General features: G+C 42.2%; 2 protein-coding genes across 5 annotated transcripts in view; one reads left to right on the top strand and one right to left on the bottom strand.

Annotated features, from left to right (window-relative positions):
- LOC306847869 (protein disulfide isomerase CRELD1-like) overlaps positions 1-21,381 on the top strand; it is a 29,187-nt gene extending 7,806 nt beyond the window's left edge. The window contains exons 6-11 of the mRNA XM_079382084.1: positions 4,187-4,366; positions 4,676-4,771; positions 6,463-6,546; positions 6,619-6,714; positions 6,833-6,973; positions 19,297-21,381. Of these exons, the coding sequence (XP_079238210.1) occupies positions 4,187-4,366; positions 4,676-4,771; positions 6,463-6,546; positions 6,619-6,714; positions 6,833-6,973; positions 19,297-19,517 (818 nt within the window). The 3' untranslated portion in view covers positions 19,518-21,381. The remainder of the gene's footprint in view (positions 1-4,186; positions 4,367-4,675; positions 4,772-6,462; positions 6,547-6,618; positions 6,715-6,832; positions 6,974-19,296) is intronic.
- On the bottom strand, positions 21,374-26,651 carry LOC306847870 (methyl-CpG-binding domain protein 4-like). Of its 4 annotated transcripts, none has more exons than XM_079382088.1 (7): positions 26,467-26,651; positions 25,590-25,800; positions 24,183-24,242; positions 23,772-23,906; positions 22,945-23,094; positions 21,757-21,807; positions 21,374-21,629 (listed from the first exon to the last, which is right to left on the bottom strand). In XM_079382088.1, exons 2-7 carry the CDS (start codon positions 25,741-25,743, stop codon positions 21,544-21,546), a joined length of 636 nt encoding a protein of 211 aa, XP_079238214.1. In that variant the 5' UTR covers positions 25,744-25,800; positions 26,467-26,651; the 3' UTR covers positions 21,374-21,543. The 4 variants fall into 4 exon arrangements, with proteins under 4 accessions (XP_079238214.1, XP_079238213.1, XP_079238211.1 ...); XM_079382087.1 differs by having other exon boundaries at positions 21,704-21,807; XM_079382085.1 differs by having other exon boundaries at positions 21,379-21,807.
- Positions 26,652-27,481: the final 830 nt, after the last annotated feature.

Genomic DNA, 27,481 nt, shown 5'->3' on the forward strand with positions numbered 1-27,481 from the left:
AAGCAGTTCCGGCCACTGCTCCTAGGCCAGCACGTGTTGGTCCGCACGGACAACACTGCGGCTGTTTCGTACATCAACCGGCAGGGAGGTCTACGATCACGCCGCATGTCACAGCTCGCCCGCCATCTCCTCCTCTGGAGTCAGTCACAGCTCAAATCGCTGCGCGCCGTCCACATTCCGGGGGAGCTCAATCGTGCAGCCGACGCGCTCTCACGACAGCTCACTTCCCCGGAGAATGGCGACTCCATCCCGAGACGATCCGGCTGATTTGGAGTCGATTCGGGGAAGCTCAGGTAGACCTGTTTGCTTCCCTCAAGTCCTCCCACTGCCAGCTGTATTCCCCCTGGCCGAGGCCCCCCCCCGGCACGGACGCACTGGCACACAGCTGGCCTCGGGCTCTGCGCAAGTATGCGTTTCCCCCAGTGAGCCTGATCGCACAGACACTGTGCAAGGTCAGGGAGGACGAGGAGCAGGTCTTGTTGGTTGCGCCATATTGGCCCACCCGGACCTGATTTCCGGAACTCACCCTCCTCGCGACAGCCCCTCCCTGGCGCATCCCTCTGAGGAAGGACCTTCTTTCTCAGGGGCTCGGCACCATACGGCACCCGCGTCCGGCTCTGTGGAACCGCCATGTGCGGCTCCTGGATGGGACGCGGCAGACTTGAGTGGCCTGCCACAGGCTGAAGTGGAGTCTGTTCGCGGACTGGTGTTCTTCTCGGCGGGAGGACCCCCGAAGATGCACGATTGGAGTGGTGCTTTCTTTCCTGCAAGAGAGGTTGGAGCGCGGGCTGTCGCCCTCCACCTTGAAAGTGTACGTGGCTGCTATTGCGGCCCATCACGATGCAGTGGACGGCCGGTCCCTGGGGAAGCACGATCTCATCGTGAGGTTCCTGAGGGGTGCCAGAAGGTTAAATCCTCCTAGGCCACCCCTGATGCCCTCCCGGGATCTCTCTATTGTCCTGGCTGGACTTCAGAGAGGTCCCTTTGAGCCGCTGGACTCAGTCGAGCTGAAATTCCTGTCGGCCAAGACAGCGCTCCTGACCGCGCTCACTTCCATCAAGAGGGTCGGGGACCTTCAAGCATTTTCGGTAAGCGAAGAGTGCCTTGTGTTTGGGCCGGCCTACTCTCACGTTGTCCTGAGACCCCGGCCTGGATACGTGCCTAAGGTTCCCACCACGCCTTTCCGCGATCAGGTGGTGAACCTGCAAGCACTGCCCTCGGAGGAGGCGGACCCAGCCTTGGCGTTGCTGTGTCCCGTAAGAGCGCTGCGCATATACGTGGACCGCACCCGGAGCTTCAGAAGCTCTGAGCAGCTCTTTGTCTGCCACGGAGGTCAGCAGAAAGGGAAGGCTGTCTCCAAGCAGAGGTTGGCCCACTGGATAGTGGATGCCATCGCCTTGGCGTACCAATCCCAAGGCGAGCCGTGCCCCCTCGGGGTGAGGGCTCACTCCACACGGAGTGTTGCCTCCTCCTATGCGCTGGCGCACGGCGCCTCTTTGGCAGACATCTGTAGAGCTGCGGGCTGGGCGACACCGAACACCTTCGCGAGATTTTACAGTCTCCGCGTTGAGCCAGTCTCTTCCCGTGTGTTGGGTAACAGGTAAGTGGCGGGAAGAGTTGGCCGGTGTCACGCTTGCTGCGCCATTCCCCCTTGCCCGGGGATACGAGCGCCTATTCTCTCCTCCAGTTAGTTCCCCGAACGGCGAACCCTGGCGGAGTTCCTCCAGCACCCCCGGCAGTCAGGCTGGGCGGAGCAGTCTGACGCCAGGCCCAGTACCGGTGTTAGCTTGCCCGGGTCTCCGGTCAGCCCCTGTACTCGGCTAGGTGCCCGTGCGGCCTGATTCCCTTCGGGTGATCCCACACGTGTATTCATCCACGGTACGGTTTCCCTCATGGTAAACCCGTGTCTTCCCTTTGACAGAGCTCTGTCAGGCCCTGCTGGCAGCCTTCCTCCCTTCTCCTAGGTAGGATCTGCCCCAGGGTCCAGGCGTATGTAGCACTGGCCCAGGCTTGGGCCAGTCCATACCAGTGTCTCCACACGTTACCTCCCTTCGGGCAGGGTGTGGCCTCCGTAGCGCCCTTCTCCGGAAGGCTCGCTTCCCCGTCGTTACTGCCGGGCTGTAACAACAAACAGGAAAGACTTGAAGCAATCTTTCATAGAAGGTCGAAATCCCTTCCGATTTCTGGGGAAAGGAACAGCGGCTTGGCTATCTCCAGCAGCAATGTACTCAGTGGTCCCTGCGGGCACCAAGGTTAGCGAATTTGCGCTGGGGCGACGGGAAGGTTGCGACCTTCGCATCGCATTTGTCTGTCACGCGCTAGCTTGTCAACATCTGCATGCCACAAGGTCGTGACGGGGTTCAGGTTGTGGCGCTTTCCATAGACCCCTAATGTCGTCACGACATAACTCGTAGTGACCGACAGATAGGGAACGTCTCGGTTACGTACGTAACCCTCGTTCCCTGATGGAGGGAACGGAGACGTTATGTCCCCATGCCACAATCTTGAACCATCGCTGGTTGCCAGGGACACGTTCTCGGCTCCTCAGCGGAAAACCTGATGAGTGGATGCACCTGTCGCCCTTTTATACCCGTATGCACGGGGAGTGGCTCAGGTATGCAAAATCCACTAGCCAAATTTCATTGGCGTTTTCTCTTATCAGAGGCAGTCGGGGCTCTCAAGTAAATCCCCTAATGTCGTCACGACATAACGTCTCCGTTCCCTCCATCAGGGAACGAGGGTTACGTACGTAACCGAGACGTTCTTTCCTGTTCTTTTCCATTTCAAACTAGTTCACCAGTTTGTTTGTGTAATTCACACAATGATGCAACATATACTTTATTTTATACATTATAGGCAAGATTATTGAAAAACTACTTAAACTCAAATGGATACCTGGGCAATTTTCAATCTGGTTTCCTGGTTTCACAGCACAGAGACAGTGCTCATTAAGATAATAAATGATATTCACTTCAATTCTGATTCTGGCAAAATATCAGTGCTGGTACTACTAGATCTTTGACACTGTCGATCATAATATACTTCTAGAGAGACTGGAAAACTGGGTCGGGCTTTCTGGGATGGCACTCAAATGGTTCAGATCATACTTAGAAGGGAGAGGTTATTATGTGAGTATAGGAGAGCATAAGTCTAAGTGGACGGCCATGACATGCGGAGTCCCACAAGGCTCAATTCTTGCACCGCTCTTGTTTAACCTGTATATGCTCCCACTAATGCTGGGTACACACTAAAAGATTTTTTAAAATCTTTTAACATCTTCAAAATGTGAGAGACCACAAACATGAAAGGGAAAAAAATTCTGGATTTAACTAGGATTGATTTTAAAGTATTTTTACTCGTTTATAAGTCACTCAATGGCCTAGGACCTAAATATATTGCTGATATGCTCACTGAATATAAACCGAACAGACCACTCAGATCATTAGGATCGAGTCAGTTAGAAACACCAAGGGTTCACACAAAACAAGGGGAGTCTGCTTTTAGCTATTATGCGGCCCGCAGTTGGAACCAGCTTCCAGAAGAGATCAGATGTGCTAAAACATTAGCCATATTTAAATCCAGACTCAAAACTCATCTGTTTAACTGTGCATTTGTTGAATGAGCACTGTGCTATATGTCCCAACTGACTGCAATGTGTTTTATATATAATCATTTTCTATTTTTAACTGTTTTCAATTATTTTTAAATCAATTTTTAAATCATTTTAAAAGTTTTGAAATCCTTGTTTTATTGTTGTGATTATTGTTTTTTATGATTATTTTACTTCCTTTTATGTAAAGCACTTTTAATTACCATTGTGTATGAAATGTTCTATATAAATCAACTTGCCTTGCCTATACACAATTATATTAAAGCATCCAATAATGATATGAATCGTGGATATGTTACATGTTTAAAGCATATAAAGTGAATCAACTTGTCTTCAACAGCTCACCTTTTCACATATAAACATTAGAAACCATAAAAACTTTGATTTGGCCCCTTCATTCACACTCGTGCATATCACCGATCAGACTTCGGTCCGAGTTCAATAGATCTGTGTCGACTCGAGCCGAACTGTGTCAGACGGTTCAGACTTATTTGATGAACTGATCCCTAAAATTTAAAGCTGGGCTGAAGTTCTGAAGTTTACACTGTTTGTGTGCTGATTGTTGTGTGTGTGCAGAGTGTCCGTCAGGTCCTGGAGGAGTGTGTGGAGGTCTGGGCCGCTGTGAGGGCGAGGGCACACGTCTGGGAGACGGAGACTGTGTTTGTGACCCGGGATACTCGGGTGTCCTGTGTCAGGACTGTGCCGATGGATACTACAGAGAAAAGAGCTCCAATCACACACAGCCACCCTGCTCAGGTAACCGTCTTGATGCAGAAACATCTGATCACTTGTGTGGTTTGTGAATGTTCTCTGTATGTGAGGTACACTTGTACTTGCTGATAAACTTCCACTTTAACTGGAACGAGACTCATACTTGACTGATATGCAGGTTTGAGGAGCATCACGCGAGGAAGAGTTGCAGAAAAAGAGTCACTCCTAAAAATCTGCTGCAGAGCTAAAATTGATTAGAAGAAGAAAGAAAGGAATTTAGTAAATGTTGTCAATCCCTGCTCAGGATTATTTACTGTAAATTCAATTTTTTTTCTGTATTTCTGTTGTATGTAGCTTGCCATCATTCCTGTAAAAAGTGCACAGGACCCCAAGACAACAAGTGTCTGGACTGTAAGCCTGGATGGATCCTTCACAGCAACAATTGTGTGGGTGAGTTACAGGCTCAGGACATCAGTCACGGTGTGTGGTGTCAGATTCAGAGTTAGTCTGAAGTCGTAGCGCGGATTCGTTTCGCTTGCGGTTCCTTTGTCCGATGCAGCTCTTGTAAATCAGGCATGATGAGAACTCAAGGCTGTTTATTCCATTTTTCAAACTGAGAAACAACCTTTCTTTGACTGAATGCACGTTGCGATTTCTTTTCCTCCTTCTTCTTCTTAGCCAAATTAAATATAACCACAACATTTTGTCCAAGTTGTGCCAATTGTTCTACAAACAAGCACAGAAAACCTGGATTTTATTTTTCATTAATCCACAACAAACCCTTTCAATTTAACGGTATTACAAAACAAGAATGAAAAAAAAATAAGTAGCTATAAAAGTTTTATATTAAACTATGAAGTAAAACACAAATTAGGCTATAGTGGCATAGTAGCACCAGGGCACCTCCATCAGGGGGCATTTAAATCGCTCGCTGAAGTGTGCAATCTCTTTCTTATGTGTGCTGTTTTATCTGTACTTTCGCTTTCAAAATCGATCGAAAACTTGTGTTCCAATATATCACCTTCACACATAAATGTTTGTTTCTGCGCTGAACGCTGGTTTTGCAGGACCTTGTAATTGTGCAATGCTACTTTTATGTTTGGTTGACTGCATTTTAGTTTGATTAATGGCTGAAATGTCAAGTTAGTAAATCTGAAATATTGTGTGTGTGCGTGTGAGGCACCTGCGTGATCACCAATCAGTTAAATCAAATAAAATACATAAAGTTATAGAAAACAAATAAAATGCATTTAGAGTGTCACAAAAACGAAAGTGGCCTATAATTTGTCGCACTGTTTTTTTTTTGTTTGTTTTTTTGTTAATCTGTTAATTAAGAGAAATATATTTGGTGTAGCCATATTTATTGTATTCATTTTATAATTTCTGTTTTTCTGCATTCACAGAAGCGCTGCAGGTGTGTGATTCCTCATGGTCTGTTGTTTATGCTGCTATTTGCGCATAAAGCTAAAGCCCTGAAAGGAAAAAAAAAGCTTTGTTTGTCAATTTGGGAAAATAATCTAAATGAACAAAATGCTGTCATTATACAATTGTCTGAGATTCTCTGTGCTGCACGCAAGTTCAGGCTAACTCAAAAACTAGCTCCACGAGCTCAGACCTGACGGGAGATCTGATCGTAGTCACCGCTCGCGCTTATATTGATACATTACAAGTTTGCCGTAGAAACCACCGTACCACAATTTTCGGTCGTACGTTCGTTTCATAAATGAGGCTCAGTGTGAGGAACAGACCAAAACTGAAGTGTTTCTTTGTTGAAATCTTTATCTCTGGAGAACATAGTGTGGATGTTTGTGAGCTGATCAGACATACTATGAAATGTTGTTGTGTGGAAGAGATTTTTTGTGTCCCACATCAAGTCAAGTCACCTTTATTTATACAAATTGTGTCAAGGCAACTTCACAATATCAAAAAAGGAAAATAGTGTGTCCATAATGTAAAATGACAAGATTAAACATTCAATTTTCAGTTAAAGGCATTTAAGTAATTCAAGTTTTCAGACAACATTATGTTGATTGAATAATGACACAATTTACTAGATTATTATTATTTTCAGCTGCAACAAGATGTTTCTAGATGACCCCTGTTTTGCCCTCTCTATCATCAGTTAACTGTGTTTTCTGCAGATGTGGATGAATGCGGCACTGAATTGGCTCGCTGTCCATCCAACACGTACTGCTTCAACACAGACGGCTCTTATGAGTGCAGAGGTCAGTCTCACGCTGATGCTCACTAATGCATGCTGTGTGTGTTTGAGTGTGCACTCATATAGCTGTGTGCAGGCTGTGATCTGGCCTGTGTGGGCTGTATGGGAAGCGGACCTGCTCGCTGTAAGAAATGTGCTCGAGGGTTCAGACTCACTGGAGCAAAGTGTCTAGGTATGTGGATCATTTCTGGACGACTTCTATGAGCTTTATATTAGCCCTGGTACATTCAGTGCTTGTGAGATGGCTGTTGATGTGATGTTTGGTCAGAGGCTCTCACTGCCTTTCTCAGACATCGACGAGTGTGCGGAGAGAGCCATCGCATGCCCTGGACTCAATGAAGCTTGCGTTAATGAGAAGGGATCGTTCCGCTGCGAGTGTGCCGAGGGGTTCATTCGACAGGACAGCATTTGTGTGGAGAATCTGCCACCGGGTGAGTAAACGCACGCTCAAGCCCAGCGCTTCCACGCTAAAAGTGTGTGATGGGGAAGTGCTGTTTAGCTGGGATGTAATGATATTAAAATTTCTTGATACAATTTTTATTGTGTGAGAGAGAGAGAAAAAGCACACATTAAGAATTTTGTTAATTTTAAAGTTAAATTATTCTATCTAATGCACTTTGAGAGCTCCAACTAAGAAAACTTAAGTCACAAAAAGTCAGTGAATTGACTTGTAGCTGAACTTTAAAGAAGACTCAACCCTCTTTTTATTTGTGATATACTCTGTTTAAATTACACTCACACTGGTGTTTTAGGAAGCCAAACAAATTAGAATATAATAATAATAATAACAATGACAGTAATAGCATATACTGTAAAACAATTGCTCTAAAATAAATGAAAATAATATTTTCATAAAGCAATCTGCCATCATTTACTCTCACTTCATTTCAAGGTGAGATAAACATCAGCGATGCTTTGCTACAAGCAGGAAGTGCAGGAGCAGCTAAGGATGTTTATGGTAGTCGTTGGTGGCAGCGTGGTCAGAGTGCTCGTATTGTTGGAATCCCTCAGCAGGTATCTCAGGGTCAGGAGTGTTTCGCGTCTCAACCTGTACGCTTCACCTGAGTGGGGCAGCGAAGGCCAGATCAGCCTTGCCCTGCAGAAGGGGTCCTACTGCCATCTCTCATGAAGCCTTCTACACACCGCACGGTTTTAGCAATCCTATGAGATCATTGCAGATTGCTACAGAAGAATAAAATGTCATCAGCATGCGCTAGTGGTAAGCAAAAAGAGCAGGATTAATCACACTTTGGCAGTTGAAGGGATAAGAGCTTGAGGTAAGCAGTTTTAAAGGGAACATCACACACAGTTTCACCCTATCTCATGTTAATCTTGAGTACCTATAAAGTAGTATTGTATCCTTCTGTAGGGGTTTATTACATTTTATAATATTAATACGTAATTTAAACAAATAGTTTAATTTAGCTCAAAGGGAATCATTTATGATTTTATAGGGATTTGAACAGAATCAGTGTTACGGCGATTCACTGAACGAGCCGTATCTGGATATTAAAATCCCAAATATAGTGAAAACACTATTAAATAGCACAGTAACGAAATCGACAGATTAAGGCATTAACTTGTGAGCAGAAAACACAAGATACTTCTCTTTTAAAATATAAATCAGTTTTATTTATATAAACCTAAGACATAAACTAATCTAACACATGAACACAAGCATTCACACATTCACACGTTGCAGAAAGAGAGAGAGTGAGGAAAGGATGAGTTTAAGAGAATGGAAATGTGAAATCCCAAGTTCACAGCAATATGTAATATTGCATAGACCTGAACAACCATCAATCACTTATTTAACCCCCGCTTTGAGTTTCTCAATGAGGCTAAAATTTACATTAAAGTCACCAATTCAGTATTTGGAGGCATTGCTTGCTTGCCTGTGTTACGGGGTTTCCTTTGTGTCGTCGTTGCAGACAGGGGGTTCCCCGAAGTGTCTGATTGGCTGGAGGTTCAGTAGTCTTTGAAGTGATGTCTCTTGGGCGTTGGCTGAGGATGCAGAGTTCTTTCTGGTTGAAGTTTGAAACGGGTCGGAGCTAGACTTTGTAGCAAACTTACATTAGAACACGAAACTCCACGGAAAGAAAAGAAACTAAAGTAAAATAATAAAATAAAATGATGTAATGAGACTAAGTTGTTTTCTTTCTCATTATGGCACGTGGGCCAGGGCACGCTCAAAGAGCAGCACGCACGCGGTGAGAGGGACGAGAGTTGGAGAGAGTAAAAGGCAAGAGCTAAAAGAGATAAGAGAAAGAATGGAGGATGTCGTGAGGTTTTAAACTCAGCTTCTGGACCGTCCCATCTGGACGTATTGACCAATTAGGTATTGTCCTTGCTTAGCTAGGGTGTGTTCTTCACATCATAAATCAGCCTGTTATCAGTCACATGGTCCGAATTTTAGAGGCTTTGGCAAAATATACTTTTTTGAACATGATTTCATAATAAGACTATGATGCCTTTGACAAAGAATTGATTGGAAGAAACATTCACAGCATGCATTTTCGAGCTCATACATACTAAATATGCAATATTTATCTTTAAGGCACGAGCTATTCAATAATGATTAAAAGACATACACAATGAGTGATTAAAACAAGGATATTAAAATCATATGTGGGGTTCTGCATAAAAATGTCCTTTTAGGATGATTTTATGTGCATATGAAAAATAAAGTATTTGTATAGTTAGGAGAACGAAGGAATGTCGGTTTGGACGGTCTTTTATGTGTGGAGACACGCCCGAAAGAGTCTGTATCTAATGAATTTCTATCACAGGTTTACATGTGAACATCAGTCTTGATTACTTGCAACCAATTTGACAGTCTCCTTCTTGAATTGGAATTATCAATAAGTGTTTCTTTGTCCTCAGTGTTGCAAGTTGTTTGGTGAAAGAGAGCTTGCGAGTTGGGATTGCTTGCTTCAACCTAGATTTATGACGTCCTGTTCCTTAAGGCCTCTCTGCATTCCAGCTCCTCAGGTTTCAATGTTATGCATCTTAAAAATTGTCTGATTCAGTCTATGATATCCTACATCTCCCCCTTTCGATCGGCGAGGTGTTTAGTTGAAGACGTCGTCGAGCGCTGGAAACACAAAGGCAGAAGAAGCAGACAAGAACACAGCAAACAACAAGACAACACCTCCATAACAGTTACTGTATTGGTGCAGGTCCTCAGGTTATTTGAGGTACAGACGGTTATATTCAATTAGTCAGTATGGTTTAGTAAATTGAACAATTCAATTTGGAAATTGTTGTTCTAATTCGGTTGAATACTTTGATTCTTCGATCAAGTTTTGTGATTTAAATTTGTTTGTTCCTTCTAAGTTGTCTTAACTTATGAATGTTCACCTTTAGTTTCTGGTGACATCATTTGTGGTAAAATGAATTGACCTATCGTGCATGGAGCTCTCTGGCTTCCATTCAGTTTAGAGTGGCTTGCGGATATTAGGTGTGACGAGTCAATCCTAATATCAGACCTTTGACCCTTGCAGGGTATCTAGGTTTTGCACCTACTAAAGAAAGAGGGGAAGGAAAAGTATAGGTGAAAGAAGAACAAAACAAACAAAGCTGCTGTGGGTTTTCCTAGCGTGGTTTGCAACTTCTGTTGAGCTAGGATGTCATGTGCAGCTAGGAAGTAATGTACCTTAACTTAGTGTCAGGTGTTCTACCTATTGTGAGGATAGCTGCATGTTTCTTCAAGGTGGTGTATGTAACTTTGTTATGCTCCAATTTGTATATTCTACTTGTGAGAAGAATATGTTTGTGGAATGTGTTATCAGTAGATGTGGTTACCTCTGGGTATAGGTAATGTTATGTGTGTTAGTGGTGTAGTGTAGGTGTGGTCAGATCTGTTTCAGTCTGTGTTGTCTTCCCCCTTTTCTGGTATGTCAGTGAAGACTGGCTCTCTGCATCCTTGGCGTGGATGAGGGCGTGTCCATGATCTAATGGGAGTCAGTCCAGCAAGGCAGGAAGTTCTTTAGCAAACAGTCGGAGGTAGTTTGGCATGGCTGTGTGAAGCTGGGATGCAAACTTCGTCTCCTATGATGCATTCCTCTTGTGCTGCCTTCTGGATGTGGCAGACGTTCTGACCTTCTGTGCTTTGGTGGTTGCTGTTGCACAGACGTGAATGTGGTTCTTGAAGTTTTAGTTCATTTAGCAGTTGGCTAGTGAGTGATGGGTGACTGAGGTGATGTTCTCTGGTACCTCAGTTTTCGTCAGTGGTTGGCCGTGAGAGACTTGTTCATTCTGGGTGGTTGTTGAACAGGTGCTTGTCATCTCTGATATGGTGTTGTACCATGTGATCACCGGCCTTCCGTTCTGTCGCTGGTCACAGCGAGCATGACTCAATTTTGTAGTCATCCGTGTTCAGCTTATCTTGAAGGAACTCGTTCAGTTGTTTCATGACTTGTTCCATGTCTTCTGATGGTAAGCTGTCTTGTTCTTGTGCATACTCAGCACTGTGCATGTCTGAGTGGTGCTGAGGTGGGTTTCGTTGTCGCTTACCCACACGAGTCGCTCTTGGATGAGTCAGGCGATTACCTTTGGATGTCTGGTTAGGTTTCCAGTTGTTGTGGTTTCTTGAGAAGCGTGGTTGGTCCCATGGATTTTTCCAGCGATTGGGCTGATAGCTGTCGTGGACATGGGGGTCACGTTCTCTGTGCTCTTGATGGAGGACTCTGGTGTCGTGATGCAACTGGGTGTCGTCCAGTGCAAAGCTTGAGTCTTTGTTGCCAGAGTTCAAGAGTGTGGAGGTTGTGTTACCTTTCTTTGAGGCCATCTTCTGCTTGTTGTAGGCCTTCTGTGTTAGGTCACGCAACTGTTGGGTGGTCATGGAGTGTGGACAGGCCATGACGCCTAGATGGTGGCTGACTCCGGGGTGCAGATTTCTTAGGAAGAGGCTTTTGAAGTTCACATCCTCTTCAAGGTCAGGTTCGTTGTGTGCACCGAAGTAGGCTTGTCGGAGTCGGTTGTAGTAAGCTTGTGGAGCCTCTTGTCGACCTTGTTTGGTTTCTAAGGCAGTTAAAAGTCCATGTTCAGATTCAGAGTCGGTAAACTCTTTAATCAGGACTTCACGAAGTAGCTGGTAGTCTGACTTCGTTCGACTGGGCTGTCGATCTAGAAAGTTTCGTACCTCGGAACTGGACGTGGCTCTAAGGAGGTACAACCTGTCTCTGTCAGTCACATGAGGTCTCATTTCCAGATAGAAGTCGATATCTTGAAGATGGGCCTGGATGGTGTGGCCCTCTGTGGAGTTCGGGTCGAACTTGCTGATGTTTTTAGACAGCTTGTCGAGGTCTTTGATGGTCATCCCATGTGCAGCTCCGAGGTCTGCTTGGATGGGAGGTTTACTTTCGTTGACAGGAAAGGGTTCTGTGGCGAAGGCAGGTGAGGTTTTGGGTTGTGGCTCTTCGCTTCTTTCGCTGTATACCAGTTCTTGGATGTGGGACTCTGCTCTGCTCAGCAGAGGTGAGGCTGAGAGCTGTTTCTCTCGTCTTGGCTCTTGTTTCTGCTCATCAGCATGTTTAAGTTCTTTTCTGACCATGTAGAGCTGATCGTTGGTATCGTCTAGTTGTTGGGTCAGAGTGTCTATTTCAGAACTGTACCTTTCAAGGTGGTCTTTCAAGGCACTGATTTCAGCATTCTTGTCGCTGATGTCATGCTTGGCTTTCTCTAGGAGCTGTTCAGCATCCTGGAGTCTGTTTACCAGGTCTTTCTGGGCAGCCTTTGCATGTTGTTGGTCGAGCTGAGCTGCTGTCAGGGCTGCTTGGAGCTCCTTAACTTGTTCCGTTGATTCCTGCTCCCTTTCGTTGGGTGCTTTGTGTTGATCTTGAACTTTCACTTCCAGCTTGTCTATGCGGCGTTGAACACATGTCAGCTCCTCTTGAAGGTGGGTGACGTGCTTGTCGCTCAGTTTCAGCTGGGTTGTGAAGGCATAGCTTAGAGAGCTGGCGATTTTGACTAGCTCCTCGTGGTTGATGTTCTGGCTTGAATCTTGTGTCAGGAATCTTCTCAGGCTTAAGATTATTATTAAAAATAATAACAGTTCAAGGGTCTTGGGGGTGAGGCTGTCTGTCGTGGCTCTCAGCCAAGTGTTCCCATCTTCCCCTTGTGCAAAGGGGTTTGCAGTCTGCGGCATGTTGGCACGCAAGGGAGAAGAGAGACTGACACAGATCTGTGTGGAGTAAAAGCCTATGTGTAGGTGAGGCAACTAAGTGTTGTGTCAGTGATTTTGAACCACTAATGTAGTGTGGTGGTGACGACTGTGTTGGTCGCAGTGTCTAGGTGGTAGACTAAAGATGTGAAGACTTCGTCACTCTAATGAGGAAGAGGGGAAAGAGAGAAACAGGTGAAAAGCAAATTCAATTAAAATAAACAATTCCCTTTTTTTTCAAATGAGAAATTATTTATTTTATTTTTTTCAATTAAATGTTATCAAGAGGCAAACAATATTATTAAATCTCTGTTCTCGACAGATGAATATAATAATAATTCTGATATCTCTTTTTAGTCTGACAGGATTGACAACGTACACCTTACAGTTGGACCGCTCACCAGGGAGGCTGCAAAGGCAACGGTTGCTCAAAACGTCTCTATTAAAATTGATCTCAGCGTTGCATGAGATGTTAAAATTTTGATTGCGTTTTTAATGTAGGGAGGTTAGGAAGAACGATTACAATCAAATTCGTAAAGATGATTAGTCCTTTTGACAAGCTTGTGTATCTCATTCACTTAGAATTGATTGATGGTTCTTACAGGTCCCCACAAATGTGAAAAGTGAAGATGAAAGAAAGCAGGAGAGAACAGGAGAGAAGAGAAAGAGACAGTAAATGCTAGTCCACTAGCAAGCAGTTATGCCGACTACGAGTAGAGCGTTGTTTTCAGTTGCTACACAACTTAACAAAAATAAATTTTGGTGAAAGAGATTTGTCTCTTAAATTTATTTGAACTCGTAGTGACGGATAACAATGTCTCCTATTAATGCTCAGGTGAGACAAAGTAAAATTGAAATTAAATAAAGGAGAAAATCAGTAAATAAAAATAGAAAATAGTGGCTAAGTCTATAACCAAAACAGGAAGAATGAGGGAATAAAACGCAATAAAGTAATGAGTGAGTATAAGTCTGAATAGAATCTATTAATATGGGTAATAAATCGATTAGATAGAATAAGTTTACTTAAACTTTCCAAGTTCAAGACTTATTTGTATCTAAAATGATTAGGCCCAGAAGAGAATAATAGAAGTATTGATCATATGAAATGATCTGAGGGAAATTTGAATGATTCCAAATAAATTTAATGTTTTAATTAAATTTTGAATTTGGCACAATTAATAATTGTGAACTAGTATTTCCCTTTCTAGTAAAATGCAAATAAGTGGTAAGAAGTGAGAATTTAGAGAAATAAGAAAGAGGAAGACCAACAAGTCTATTAGTTGAGAGGTGTTTAAAGGGTTAAACCACTTTAGCTTTCCAAACATACACACTGTATTAAACCACCGGAGGTTAATGCTAACTGCTAACCTTTGAGGCTAATCTTTAGCATAAACTTGTACCAGGTAAACAACTGTTTCGTTAGCTTTAGAGTTTGTTTACATCAGCATCAATGTGCTGCGCGTGCGCAGTACAAAGTTGCTCCGGAAGTAGGTTAAGACTTCCGTGTCACGATCGTAACTGTGGAAACCAAAACAAACGTTGCATTGCCAGTACAGTTAAGCATGTTACATGAAATGTCAGCGCATTTCCACACTGTACAAATAAACAACACCGCTTTTAGCTGTTCTGCGATGTGGCGCTTAAACTCTCAGTTCGTTCAGAGTTAAACTTTATTAAAATAGCAGCTTGGTACTGCAGGGAAACAGTGCTGTATCAGAATATAACGCATAAACACAACAGGTTTTCTTCGCTGTTGGTTCAAAGTTAAACTTTACTTGATAAAGCTTTTAAAACTCCCATTAAAATCTCCCGGACACACGCGGTGTTGAGCGAGATTAACTTCACTTAGTGAACAGTTACACAAACAGACAAGCGTTATTGTCTAATGTTTAACTGAGGGAGTCATAGATGATTTAACAATGGAACACGCACTGCTAATCAAACTATGAATAATAATGGCTCTGATAAATAGGATTGAGGAACACGCTCAAAACTATTCTTTATACACTGATTTATTTCCCGTTTAATCACTGCAGTTTAGCTTCGTTCTGCTAACAGACTGAGATTCAGGAGAATAGCTACTGACTGACCTGGAACCCGCAGGACATCACTTCAACTATAAATAAAAGGCATTACAGAAAGAGAGGAACACGCTCAATTTCGACCTTATTGTACGATCTCAGATGTTAACTTTAAGTTCACTTACTGCAGTTTGAGAAGCTCTTTTGCTCAGTTACAGCCTTCTCTGTGTTGTTCAAGAGGGGCGCGCGCAGCTGACGCACACACACACACACACTAGTCTCTGCTCAGACGCGTCTCTCATTCATTCAAGCGGGGCGCGCGCAGCTGACGTCACTCACGCGCACGCGCACACACACAAGTCTCGTCTCTCATCCGCGGCAATAGAAAAATATTAAATACTTGGTTTATGCTCACAATTTAGATTAATCTGCCCGCACATTCTCCACCAATAAATGTAAGGTTATTACATTTTATAATATTAATACGTAATTTAAACAAATAGTTTAATTTAGCTCAAAGGGAATCATTTATGATTTTATAGGGATTTGAACAGAATCAGTGTTACGGCGATTCACTGAACGAGCCGTATCTGGATATTAAAATCCCAAATATAGTGAAAACACTATTAAATAGCACAGTAACGAAATCGACAGATTAAGGCATTAACTTGTGAGCAGAAAACACAAGATACTTCTCTTTTAAAATATAAATCAGTTTTATTTATATAAACCTAAGACATAAACTAATCTAACACATGAACACAAGCATTCACACATTCACACGTTGCAGAAAGAGAGAGAGTGAGGAAAGGATGAGTTTAAGAGAATGGAAATGTGAAATCCCAAGTTCACAGCAATATGTAATATTGCATAGACCTGAACAACCATCAATCACTTATTTAACCCCCGCTTTGAGTTTCTCAATGAGGCTAAAATTTACATTAAAGTCACCAATTCAGTATTTGGAGGCATTGCTTGCTTGCCTGTGTTACGGGGTTTCCTTTGTGTCGTCGTTGCAGACAGGGGGTTCCCCGAAGTGTCTGATTGGCTGGAGGTTCAGTAGTCTTTGAAGTGATGTCTCTTGGGCGTTGGCTGAGGATGCAGAGTTCTTTCTGGTTGAAGTTTGAAACGGGTCGGAGCTAGACTTTGTAGCAAACTTACATTAGAACACGAAACTCCACGGAAAGAAAAGAAACTAAAGTAAAATAATAAAATAAAATGATGTAATGAGACTAAGTTGTTTTCTTTCTCATTATGGCACGTGGGCCAGGGCACGCTCAAAGAGCAGCACGCACGCGGTGAGAGGGACGAGAGTTGGAGAGAGTAAAAGGCAAGAGCTAAAAGAGATAAGAGAAAGAATGGAGGATGTCGTGAGGTTTTAAACTCAGCTTCTGGACCGTCCCATCTGGACGTATTGACCAATTAGGTATTGTCCTTGCTTAGCTAGGGTGTGTTCTTCACATCATAAATCAGCCTGTTATCAGTCACATGGTCCGAATTTTAGAGGCTTTGGCAAAATATACTTTTTTGAACATGATTTCATAATAAGACTATGATGCCTTTGACAAAGAATTGATTGGAAGAAACATTCACAGCATGCATTTTCGAGCTCATACATACTAAATATGCAATATTTATCTTTAAGGCACGAGCTATTCAATAATGATTAAAAGACATACACAATGAGTGATTAAAACAAGGATATTAAAATCATATGTGGGGTTCTGCATAAAAATGTCCTTTTAGGATGATTTTATGTGCATATGAAAAATAAAGTATTTGTATAGTTAGGAGAACGAAGGAATGTCGGTTTGGACGGTCTTTTATGTGTGGAGACACGCCCGAAAGAGTCTGTATCTAATGAATTTCTATCACAGGTTTACATGTGAACATCAGTCTTGATTACTTGCAACCAATTTGACAGTCTCCTTCTTGAATTGGAATTATCAATAAGTGTTTCTTTGTCCTCAGTGTTGCAAGTTGTTTGGTGAAAGAGAGCTTGCGAGTTGGGATTGCTTGCTTCAACCTAGATTTATGACGTCCTGTTCCTTAAGGCCTCTCTGCATTCCAGCTCCTCAGGTTTCAATGTTATGCATCTTAAAAATTGTCTGATTCAGTCTATGATATCCTACACTTCATATCTCCAAAGAGTCTTTAGTTTTATTATATTTATTAAAGAAAGACACAGCTTTACAACTCTCTCCAAAAACAGCCGTGAGGGCGGCGCTAAAGAGTGATGAGCACTTGCACCGATCGCCAACAAAACACAGACATTTGATGCCGCTTCACTTACTGTCTGCCGTTCTGAATCATGACCGGGATCTTTTATAGCTGGGACTGCTCCATCTTTCAGTATCAAATGATGTACAAATCCAGCGTCGAACTGGGCCTTGTTTATCAAACGTTCATCAACAAACACACTTGACAAACTCTATTGCTGCCCCGAAAAACAAACTGCATCCACTGTTTACGTGACACTGGGTTCTTTGGGAAGCTGAACAAGGTTATCTTTCCCTCACAACCAAAAACACACTTCTTTAGAGACATTTTTCCCGTGCAGTGCTGCCGGATGAAACGCTGCTCTCGCTCCGGTCGAAGTGTTTTCTCTTCCGGGAGAAGTGCTCTTACAAGGAGTTCCACCCTTCATGATGTCATGAAGATCCATGATCGAATAAAACTTGTACGAAAACCGGAAGGAGTGTATTTGGCACAGAAATACTCCATTTTACACCCAAATTTTTTTTGAAACTTTGGCCATGTTTAGCAAGAGAGTCCATCTCTTTAACAGTGTAAACAACTCAACATGCATGAAATTGCATTAGACCCCCCCCCCCTTTCAGTTTTAGCTCCATGTCGCATTTTAAATGTCTGGTCAGTAAACGTGGGTCGTAGCAGCATGATCATGCTGGATTTCTGACACTGTCAGAAAATTATCTCAGGCTTTCTTTGTTAGCAAGACCACAACAAAGGGCATCTTTGAACCTCTCTCACTGTATGACACAGGAGCACCGATTAGGAGCCACGAGCATAGAAGTCACGATTGTTTCCCGATCTTGTCTCCTTGCTTTAAGAAACTGACACCTCTGGGTGGTGGTGCCTGATATGTATTGGCTTTGACCCTCTGGAAGTCTGTCTATTTGTCATTTCATCTGTAGCAGCCTTCTCCCACTGCCTTGGGACATCTTGCTTGCAGGATGGATCCTCGTCTTGGCCCCAGATTTTTAGGTTGGTTGGAGTTGGTAATAGGTCAGCTACAGCATGCAAGAAGAAGGTCAGTTTGTCTTGGTCAGTACTCCAGAGCTCCTTCAAAGGACAGCGAACGCTCGAGGCCATTGCCCCTGAGCGGTGAACCCTATTGCTCTTAGAAGCCGGTCTTCTTCTGCAGCCTCTCAGACTCTCTGCATCACACGTGTCCTCCTGCCTTTGGCCATACTCCAACTTTTGGTTTTGCAGTTTTGGCAGTGGCTGTTGTCAATTTCCTTGAGCCAAATGGTCAGTTGAGCTATGGTATCTTTACGATTGGTGCTGTCCTTCAAGAGTGTAGCCACAGCACTTTCCAAGGCATCGATCCTTGTTCTTCAATAGTTGGAATCTTGGCCCCTTGAATATTGAAGATCTTCCTCAATGTCTTCAATATTTCAGGATACACAGGTCCCTAGATTTCCCTGGTTTAAATTGCACCCCTGACGAGGTGGCCACCTTCTCCAGTGAACTTAGGATCCTGGATCGAACCTGTATGACTTTCTTCTCAGGAACATAATAGAAGATATTTTAAACAATTAACACTGACACCAGTTGACTTCCATTGAATGGACAAAAATACATTTCTAAAAGTATCTTTTTGTAGTTTGGAATGATGTAAGGGTGACTAAATGATGCCAGAATTTTGGGTGAATTGTTATTGTTGTAATAATTCATAAATATCATGACCTGAGCTAACATTGGCTTGTATTAACCAAGTCAAATGATTGACCTTGACAAACAGTCACAAGGGTTTCTCTTTACATGTTGGATGAATCACATGACTTTGGTCACCACGTACCATTTTAAAATGTCAAGCAGTTTGAAGAAACAGTAAAGGGATTATGGCGAATTATCTTTACAATTTTTTATGTTAGGACATTTGTATCACCTTGACATTTTGACTGTGCATGCAAGTCATTGTATGTATGCTTTGCGGTTTTAATGCATTTTTTAAGCATGACATCATTGATCCATTGATGATCCGTGTAAATGTAGTTTAGCAGGTACTCATTTAGTGTACTAAAACAGTGCTAAAATGTGAGAGAAAACACTACTCATGTAGCCAGTACAGGCATATCATCATACACGAGTAAAGCATTACACACCTGATGCACATTCTGTGCTCTTCATTTATCGCTCAGGAAGTGAAAGAGAGGGCAACTAATATAAAATTGTACATTACATTCTGACCAAGAGTACTTGAAGGAAGCCCCTAATTTTGATTACGATATAGGGTGATTTATCTTAATTTAGATGGTGACATTCTGATAAAATGAGTTACCCAGAAAGACATGCCGTGTAACCTCCTCGATTTGTGTTTTCACAGCGGGGCCAGAGAAGGGCTTGTTTGATGACATAACGGATGACGAGGTGCTCATGCTCCAGCAGATGTTCTTCGGCGTGGTGATCTGTGCTCTCGCGACTCTAGCTGCCAAAGGAGACATGGTCTTCACGGCCATCTTCATCGGAGGAGTGGCTGCCATGGCAGGATACTGGCTGTCAGAGAAGGGCGACCGTGTGCTGGACGGCTTTCTTAAAGGACGCTAATGAACCGGACGCTGATGGACTCCGACAGGGTGATGCCACTGAAACGTGAAGCTCTGGGTTTGGCGAGCGCCACGGGTCTGGGAATGCATGTCAATCAGGGACATTTGGAGTGGCAATAGCAGTGCTGCTGTTTAAAGCTCTGTGGATGATGACGCTCGTTTATAACACTGTGTTTCAACAGTTCAACTGCTGCTGTATTTATAAGACTCCACACGGTTAGTAATGGATATGTTTGGCCAAACCCCAAGAGACGTACTGTATGCAACCCATTCAGGTAGAGGTACTGTACATACCGGCATTCCCACTACATTGCCATTTACGCCCATTTATACATGGACACGGTGTTCCTTTTTTCAAATCCGTCCCAATGCATAAAACTATTTATTTTAAAGATTTCTGTAGTGACAAAACTTGACAATGTTTTTGGCACAAAGGACGCTCCAGAAGTCTTGTTTGAAATGCTCCCAAATGCATGAATGCATCACAGAAGATGTCCAGTGTGTTCGCTCTTAAACCAGGACCATGTGATTGTGTGTGTGTGTGTGTGAGAGAGAGATAAAGTAGTGTCTTTAACATCAAAGGCAAAACAATTTCAACAGGGTTCCCACACTTTTTGATCAAAGAATTCCCATTAACACTGGATAAGTAGTTTTTTTATATTAGTCTCTTTGAAATAGACCAGTTTGTGAGCTTGTTCAGCAGATTCATTGAACTATCACAGACAAGGCATCACTGTGGCTTTCAAGTTTTAAGGTCCTTGCACACTGAGGCCGAAATTTTCACATGCGTTTTTTTTTTTTTTTGTATTCGTCAAAATCAAAATGCTTGCTACGGATGCGAAAACACAGAAAATCAAACCTGATCCGAATTTTTCGGAGGCAGTGTGCAATGGCCTTTACTCTTCACAATGCAATATCTACCGAGCACAACTAGAAAATGTGTAGGCCTTGTCATTATTGAGGTTTTACTCCTTTTGTTTTAAATGTCACGACCATGTACACTGAAACCACCATTTTAAAGCTAGCTGTGGGAAACCTGTTGTAAATATGCAATTGGTAGAATACAGTAATGAATGTGATTTACTGTTTGGCTGAGTGTACTGTACCTGCAGATTCAGCACATGTGGCCTTCCAGTCATTTCTTTGACAGATGTTTTTAGTTTCAGCACAGGTGGCTTTTGTGCATTGATCATATCGTATCTGCATGCTTTAACTTCTGCTTTACATGAATAAGTGGAAATATTTCATCACAGCTTCTGTTTGTCTTGTTTGTAATATTTATTTTTTGTCCAGTGTGAATATGCCCTATAATGATAGACAGCGGAGATGTGGGCATGACTTCTGCCAGCCTTAATGTGAATTATGCTTTGAGTTGTTTTATAACCTGTTGTTAGGGTGTAAGACATTGATTTAATTAAAAACCTATTTAATTGACTTGCTTTACTCATGTATAACTACTGCCACAGAACTCTACAATAGAAACTACTTGAACTCTTTTACAGGCACACTATTTGGCATTATGAACGCCACACAACTTTTTAAAGTTAAATCAGAATTGTGATCGTTTCATCAGTGCATGCTACTGCAAAGAACATTTTCTTAAAGGTTCATTAAAATGTAACACGCTTCTTTTGCTCTGAAACATCTTACCAACGGGTGTCACCAAAGCCTTGTTTTTAAACTCTTCCTCCCATCCGTTTCACATTCAATCAATTCCACACTGATGCAATGAAGGCCTGTCCTCAACAAATACTCTGTTTCGCTCAGAAAATATATTACGAAAGGGAAACAGCTTCTCAATACCATTTCACACTGACTGTAAAACCCATCAATTCATGAAACTTCATTAAAACCAAAGCATGTACAAAAGATAAAAAGTTCATTTATTTTTACACAACATTTGCCAAAACATTTTTCCTTGAACTGATGAACAAACATGATGAAACAATAAGAACATCTCGTTTTCAGGAGAAAGATAGCGGCTGATCTCACTGATTCACTTATGCTACTGCAGACATTATCATTTATTAAAATACAATCAGATTCCTAATTGCTCCTGGTTTTTCCAGAGCCAGGCGTGATAGTCGTTGAGCTTGTGGTCGTCTGGAGTGACCTGCAGGACACACACACACACACACACATCAAGCCGCTGCAGAGAGCATAACTGGTGTAGTGTAGTGTTTGTACCTCTCTCCATTCCTCCACACAGAAGATACGGTACGAGTCGTTGCCGTATTTACCGATGCCGTGGAGCTCGATGGGATACCGCCACGATTTATTCAGATACTCATCTGACAAACAAGACAATGCCACACAGTCATGAGACGTCCACTGCACTGAATAACTACGGTCATTTTATATCAGCAGCATAATCATTGAGAATGTATATTGTGACTACGTGATATCCTCTAGCACTACATGCAAGCACCACAGTCTTTATATTGGCGGAAACTAACAGTTTATTCAAATCATTATGATGAATTTCAGCTGAACTTATGGCTTATGCAAGTCAATGGATGCTGTGACTTGGAGAGTCAAATAAGCATGTACAGAAAACACTAAATTAATGCCCGTGGCTCCTGATGGTATACTGAGGTCTTATGAAGTGAAACGACTGGTCGGTGCAAAAAAGCTGTAATCCTGGAGTTGGACTCTGCTGTTGTTGCTTGCTTCATAAGAGGTACGCAGGTGCACATGCGCTGTGTAAATACGTTCAGAGCATGGCTGACAGCTGTTAATGCACAATTACCATTTTAGATCCACACACACTTTACTAAGATTTCTGTTCAAACTGAAAGCATACATGTAGGCTACCTGCTGCTGTTTTCAAAGCACAGTGCAAAACTCTGACATTTCATTAATTTACTGATTTACTTGCCGGCAATCCGCCAAAATAAAAGCTTGCTGATTTAAAGTTTGAAAATTATGAAAAAAGGAAATAGCAGCATTTTATTTTTAAGCTTACTTTAAAATAATTGTATTTGTATTTAACACTCCTATTTTATTTTAAAATATATTAGTATTATCACTTTGTTTATTTTAATAAAATGCAATAATATCACTTATTGATTTTTTATAGTTCTATTTAATGGGTCATGTGCAGTGTGAGGACCACTCCAGATCTGCAGGTGCTCTCATGAGAACCAGGCTGAAAAACACATGAGCAATAGACATTGTCAGGAGCTGCAGGTATTAATTTTGTGTTTCCTGTATCTGATGTTTTTTTTTACTCTTGAAGTGATGGCTCTCGGCATATATTAAGGAGCACGGTTTCAGCTAAATATCTTCTTTACTGTTCTCCTAAAGAAACAAGTCACCTATATCTTGGATGGCCTGAGGGTGAGTAAATTAAGAGCAAATGCTGATTTTGGGTGAGTGATGGCTTGAGAAGTGTTCCTGATGGAATCTGCTGTATTGGCTGTACGCACCGGAGAAGCGGATGAGTGTTTTGGCGCGGAGCGTGCTGAGACCCAGCGGCTGCAGAAGAACAGAGAGCGGTCTCCAGTCACTCGCCCGCGTCACCTCTGCGCTCGGATAGCGCTGGAAAAACTCCCACAGCACCGGGATCGCCATCTTACCTGCAAACACACAGCTACACATCACATCCACTTAAGTTGACTAAATCTACAGTAAATTTAGTCGGCTAAAATCTAATGGGTTTAGTTACAGTGTAATGCATTTATTAAGCATTTCTCTAAAATTTCCAACACTTCACTTTTTTTGGAAATAGGCTAATTTTAAAGTTAAACAGGTGAGTTTTGATGTTTTTGAATCCATTCAGCCGATATCTCTGGGTCTGGTGGTAGCACTTTTAGCTTAGCTTAGCATAGATCATTGAATCTGACTACACCGTTAGCATCTCGCTCAAAAATGACCAAAGAGTTTCGATATTTTTCCTATTTAAAGCTTGACTCTTCTGTAGTTACATCATGTACAAAGACCGATGGAAAATTAAAAGTTGTGATTTTCTAGGCCAATATGACTAGGAACTATACTCTCGTTCCGGCGTAATAATCAAGGAACCATGGGTGCAGCAGGAGCAGTGATATTACCCAGCGCCTGAAAGTAGTCCCCAGCTAGGGAACTAGTTATGATATAGCTTATGTCTCACAGGATAGATCAATAGGCTATGATTCAGTTCATATGTGTGCATCTACCCTCTGAACCACGCAGCAGATTCGTTCTGAATGAATCTCTCCCTCTCTAACATTTTCTTCTTGTTTTTATTAAATGTGGATAGCATGTGCTGGCGTACCGCTGGTCTTGTTGAGGAAGACTGTGGCCACCAGAAGCCTCCAGGGGTCGTGAAACAGCGTCTCCTGCACCAGATTGAAGGGCGAGCGCGGCGGAGTCCACTTCCTGAAGGCCTTGCGCTTCGGAGGACTGAGAGCTGAGGAAGAAAGCTTTTCAACTCATCGCCTTGGAGCGCTGTAACGAACCGTGTGTCCACGCTAACAGCGAAAGTGCTGGACAACTACAACCAGATCATTTCATTTAGGTCTGTAAGCTCAGTTTCACAAAAGCAAACAGGCTTGTGTAATTTCAGCAGATTTACATGACATTGAGTCCGACTGAGTCAGACTTGTATTGAATGCAGGGAAACACCGCTCTCATCACGTCAGGCCTGGTTAGGCCTCAGCATCGCTCGATAAAACCCGTCACCTACCCTCATTCCTTCCACTGAAGTATGGACTCGTCTTCCGTTTCTCTGCTAATAACTTCAGCCCTAAAAACAAAAAGATTACAGATGAAAAACACATCTCACAAGTTCAAAAACCATCTGACATTTTCAGGTGATTAAATGACTTTTGAATTGCATGACTATTATTAAAGCTAGACACTAGATCATATTTCAGTGCTGTATGAAACCCAAACAAACGATTCTCACTAAACTCCTATGAATTCCTTAAAAGCTTGCTAGAGGAAATTTAAAGAGATAGTTGACCCCAAAATGAAAATTAGCCCGTGTTTTACTCGCCCTCAAGGCATCACGGGTGTATACGACTCTCTTCTTTCAAACGAATCCAATTTAATACCACCATTAAATTCTCATTTTTGGGTCAACTCTTCCTTTAGGACTGAAAACAACTTCCATCAGGCCTCCGCTGCATCTGAATCAATAATAGCTGGAGCTTCTTCCTCTGTATCTTTGACTTTCTCTACAGTGCAAATGTCAAAAGATTCTTAATCAAGATACATTTACTGGAGAAGCAAAATGAGTTGAGAAGTGGTTTTCTGAAAAACTGATCTAAATGAAGTGCATTTGATTAAAACAAGAACAAATATCTGCCGAGAAGCCAAAAAGGAAAACAAGTTTTTTTTCTTCATCGGAAGATATCTGTCCTCTTTTTAATCTTAAACTCACCTCATTTTCTTCAGTGTTTCATGAATATAAATGTGTCCCTGCAGCACAGAAGCAGTCATGAGTAACACAGGTATATTTGTAGCAATAGACAACAATACATTGTATGGGTCACAATTATACATTTCTCTTTTATGACAAAAATCATTAGGATATTAAGTTCATGTTCCATGAAGATATTTAGTAAGTTTCCTACTGTAAATATATTAAAACTTCATTTTTGATTAGTAATATGCATTGCTAAGAACTTCATTTGAACAACTTTAAAGGAGATTTTCTCAATATTCAGATTTTTTGCTCCCTCAGATTCCAGATTTTCTAATAGTTGTATCTCAGACAAATATTGTCCTATCATAACAAACCATACATCAATGGAAAGATTATTTATTCAGCTTCAGATGATGTATAAATCTTAATTTCACAAACTGACCCTTATGACTGATTTTGTGCTCCAGGGTCACATATGTATCCAAGTAAACATATTTTGGTTTAAGGATGTTTAGATATTTGTATTGAAAAACTGAGAAAAGATACTGAGAAAGATATTCTTTTTTTTTTTTTTTGCAGTTCATGCAACATTTAATGCCACGACTTTGACTATTTCTACTTTGCTTTAAAACCTTAAAATGTGGAAGACAGAATTGAGTCTTTTAAGGCTTTCTAAGAGCCACAGGGACCCTGATGAGGAGCGTGTGACGCAGGTGAACTCACTGCTGCCGGTGTTTCTAGACGGAGACACCTCCTCCTGAGCTCCGGTCGTCTCTGCTGGCTCCAGCCGATGGCTCTCTGAAGAAGACTGCGGTCTCGCGTCCAGAGTTGGACTCGCTCTTCTCGCCTCTGTCCGGTCCTCGGGATGCTCGGTCATCACCTTCAGTGTTCTTCTGGTGCGTCAGTCCTGGATCTGAAGATCTTTCCCTGAGGACTGAGAGAGCATCTCAACAAGCGCTGCGGAGATCTAGTAACAATCAGCCATCAAACTACACCCTACAGATACACCAGAGAAAAACACTGTTCAGTGTTTATTATTGCGTTGCTAGGTGGCTGCTGTGATGTGCTCACTGGTTGCTAGGTGGTTTTTTTGAGGTTGCTAAATGATTGCTAACTGGTCCAAATCAAAAGAGCTCCATCATGTCATTATGACACTCATGTTGTGATATATTTATGTTGTGGGCTGGTTGCTAGGCTGTTGTTAGGTGGTTGCTAGGGTGATTTTCAGTCCTCATGACTCAAGACAATATTAGACTGGCAGATATTTTCTCTGATACTTCTTCCGAGATTAAAACACTGCTGCTAGTTTTTATGAAAATAAATTGGGAGTGTTGATATACTAAAACTGGTCCAAAAAGACAACATTTGTAATATATCCTCACATCTCTAAACAGCAAACTAAAATGTAATATTTAATCTAAAGTTGTTATTTAATCACTGATTGTAAACTACATTGGCACAATCATCAGCGATGGAGCAGTCAGAAGGTATTTGTGTAAACGCGTTTCCCATCAGCGTGTCCCTTCAGGGGCTCCGTAGAGCAGATATCATCCGATACAATGTTGCTTTGAAAAACCGGCACTAAAGTAAGATGGGTTACCTTTTTTGCAGCAAACTATGGGATTCCCAAATCCAGCTCTGATCCAGATGAAAGGTTTTGAAGAAGTGGCCCCAGGTGTTTGATCAGACAGATGCACCAGAACACCTGCCGCATTCCCGCGGTGCTTCCGCGAAATAATAATCTCCTCTTCCTCTACTTCTTCCTCTTCTTCCTCTTCTTCTTCTGGTGTTAATGGCGGTTGGCAGAACAACTAAAATGGTGCATTGCCGCCGCCTGCTGGATAGGAGTGTGGAGCGCATAATGTTTTAGGAAGAACTAAATAATACTACAATCTCTTCAATTATATTTATCAATCTTGTCTCTTTTAAGAAAATAAGTTATTAATTTAATATTCTTGATTGCTTTGGGCCATTTCCTAACATAAACTGAGGTGAGAAATGATTTATTCCCGAGGATCTGAACACATGAATTATTATAAATCTGTCTCTTTCATGTGCATCACACTATAAGAGCATGATCTATTGATTCAGCCGGACCACATTTATCACACTTTCCCCCTTCTGTGCAGGCTCTGATTTAACAAACACATACTTCACATTAAAACCTCCTCTTTTCTTTCGCCAGACTTTCTTCTTACTTTCTCTTGAATGAGATATGTGTCTATCTTTTGCTCCACTATCCCACTCCTTCTGCCATTTCTTGCTTATTTCTTTTGCGATGAACCCTTTTACTTCTGTGTTACTCATCAACATTTTAATGTTAATTAGTGCATGTTTCAAGCCTGTTTGATCCGATGGTCTGCCTCACGCATGTACAGTGGGTACGGAAAGTATTCAGACCCCCTTAAATTTTTCACTCTTTGTTATATTGCAGCCATTTGCTAAAATCATTTAAGTTCATTTTTTTCCTCATTAATGTACACACAGCACCCCATATTGACAGAAAAACACAGAATTGTTGACATTTTTGCAGATTTATTAAAAAGAAAAACTGAAATATCACATGGTCCTGTGTTTTTCTGTCAATATGGGGTGCTGTGTGTACATTAATGAGG

This window comes from Barbus barbus (assembly GCF_936440315.1).
Source record: "Barbus barbus genome assembly, chromosome: 28".
NCBI classification, from domain to species: Eukaryota; Metazoa; Chordata; class Actinopteri; order Cypriniformes; family Cyprinidae; genus Barbus; species Barbus barbus.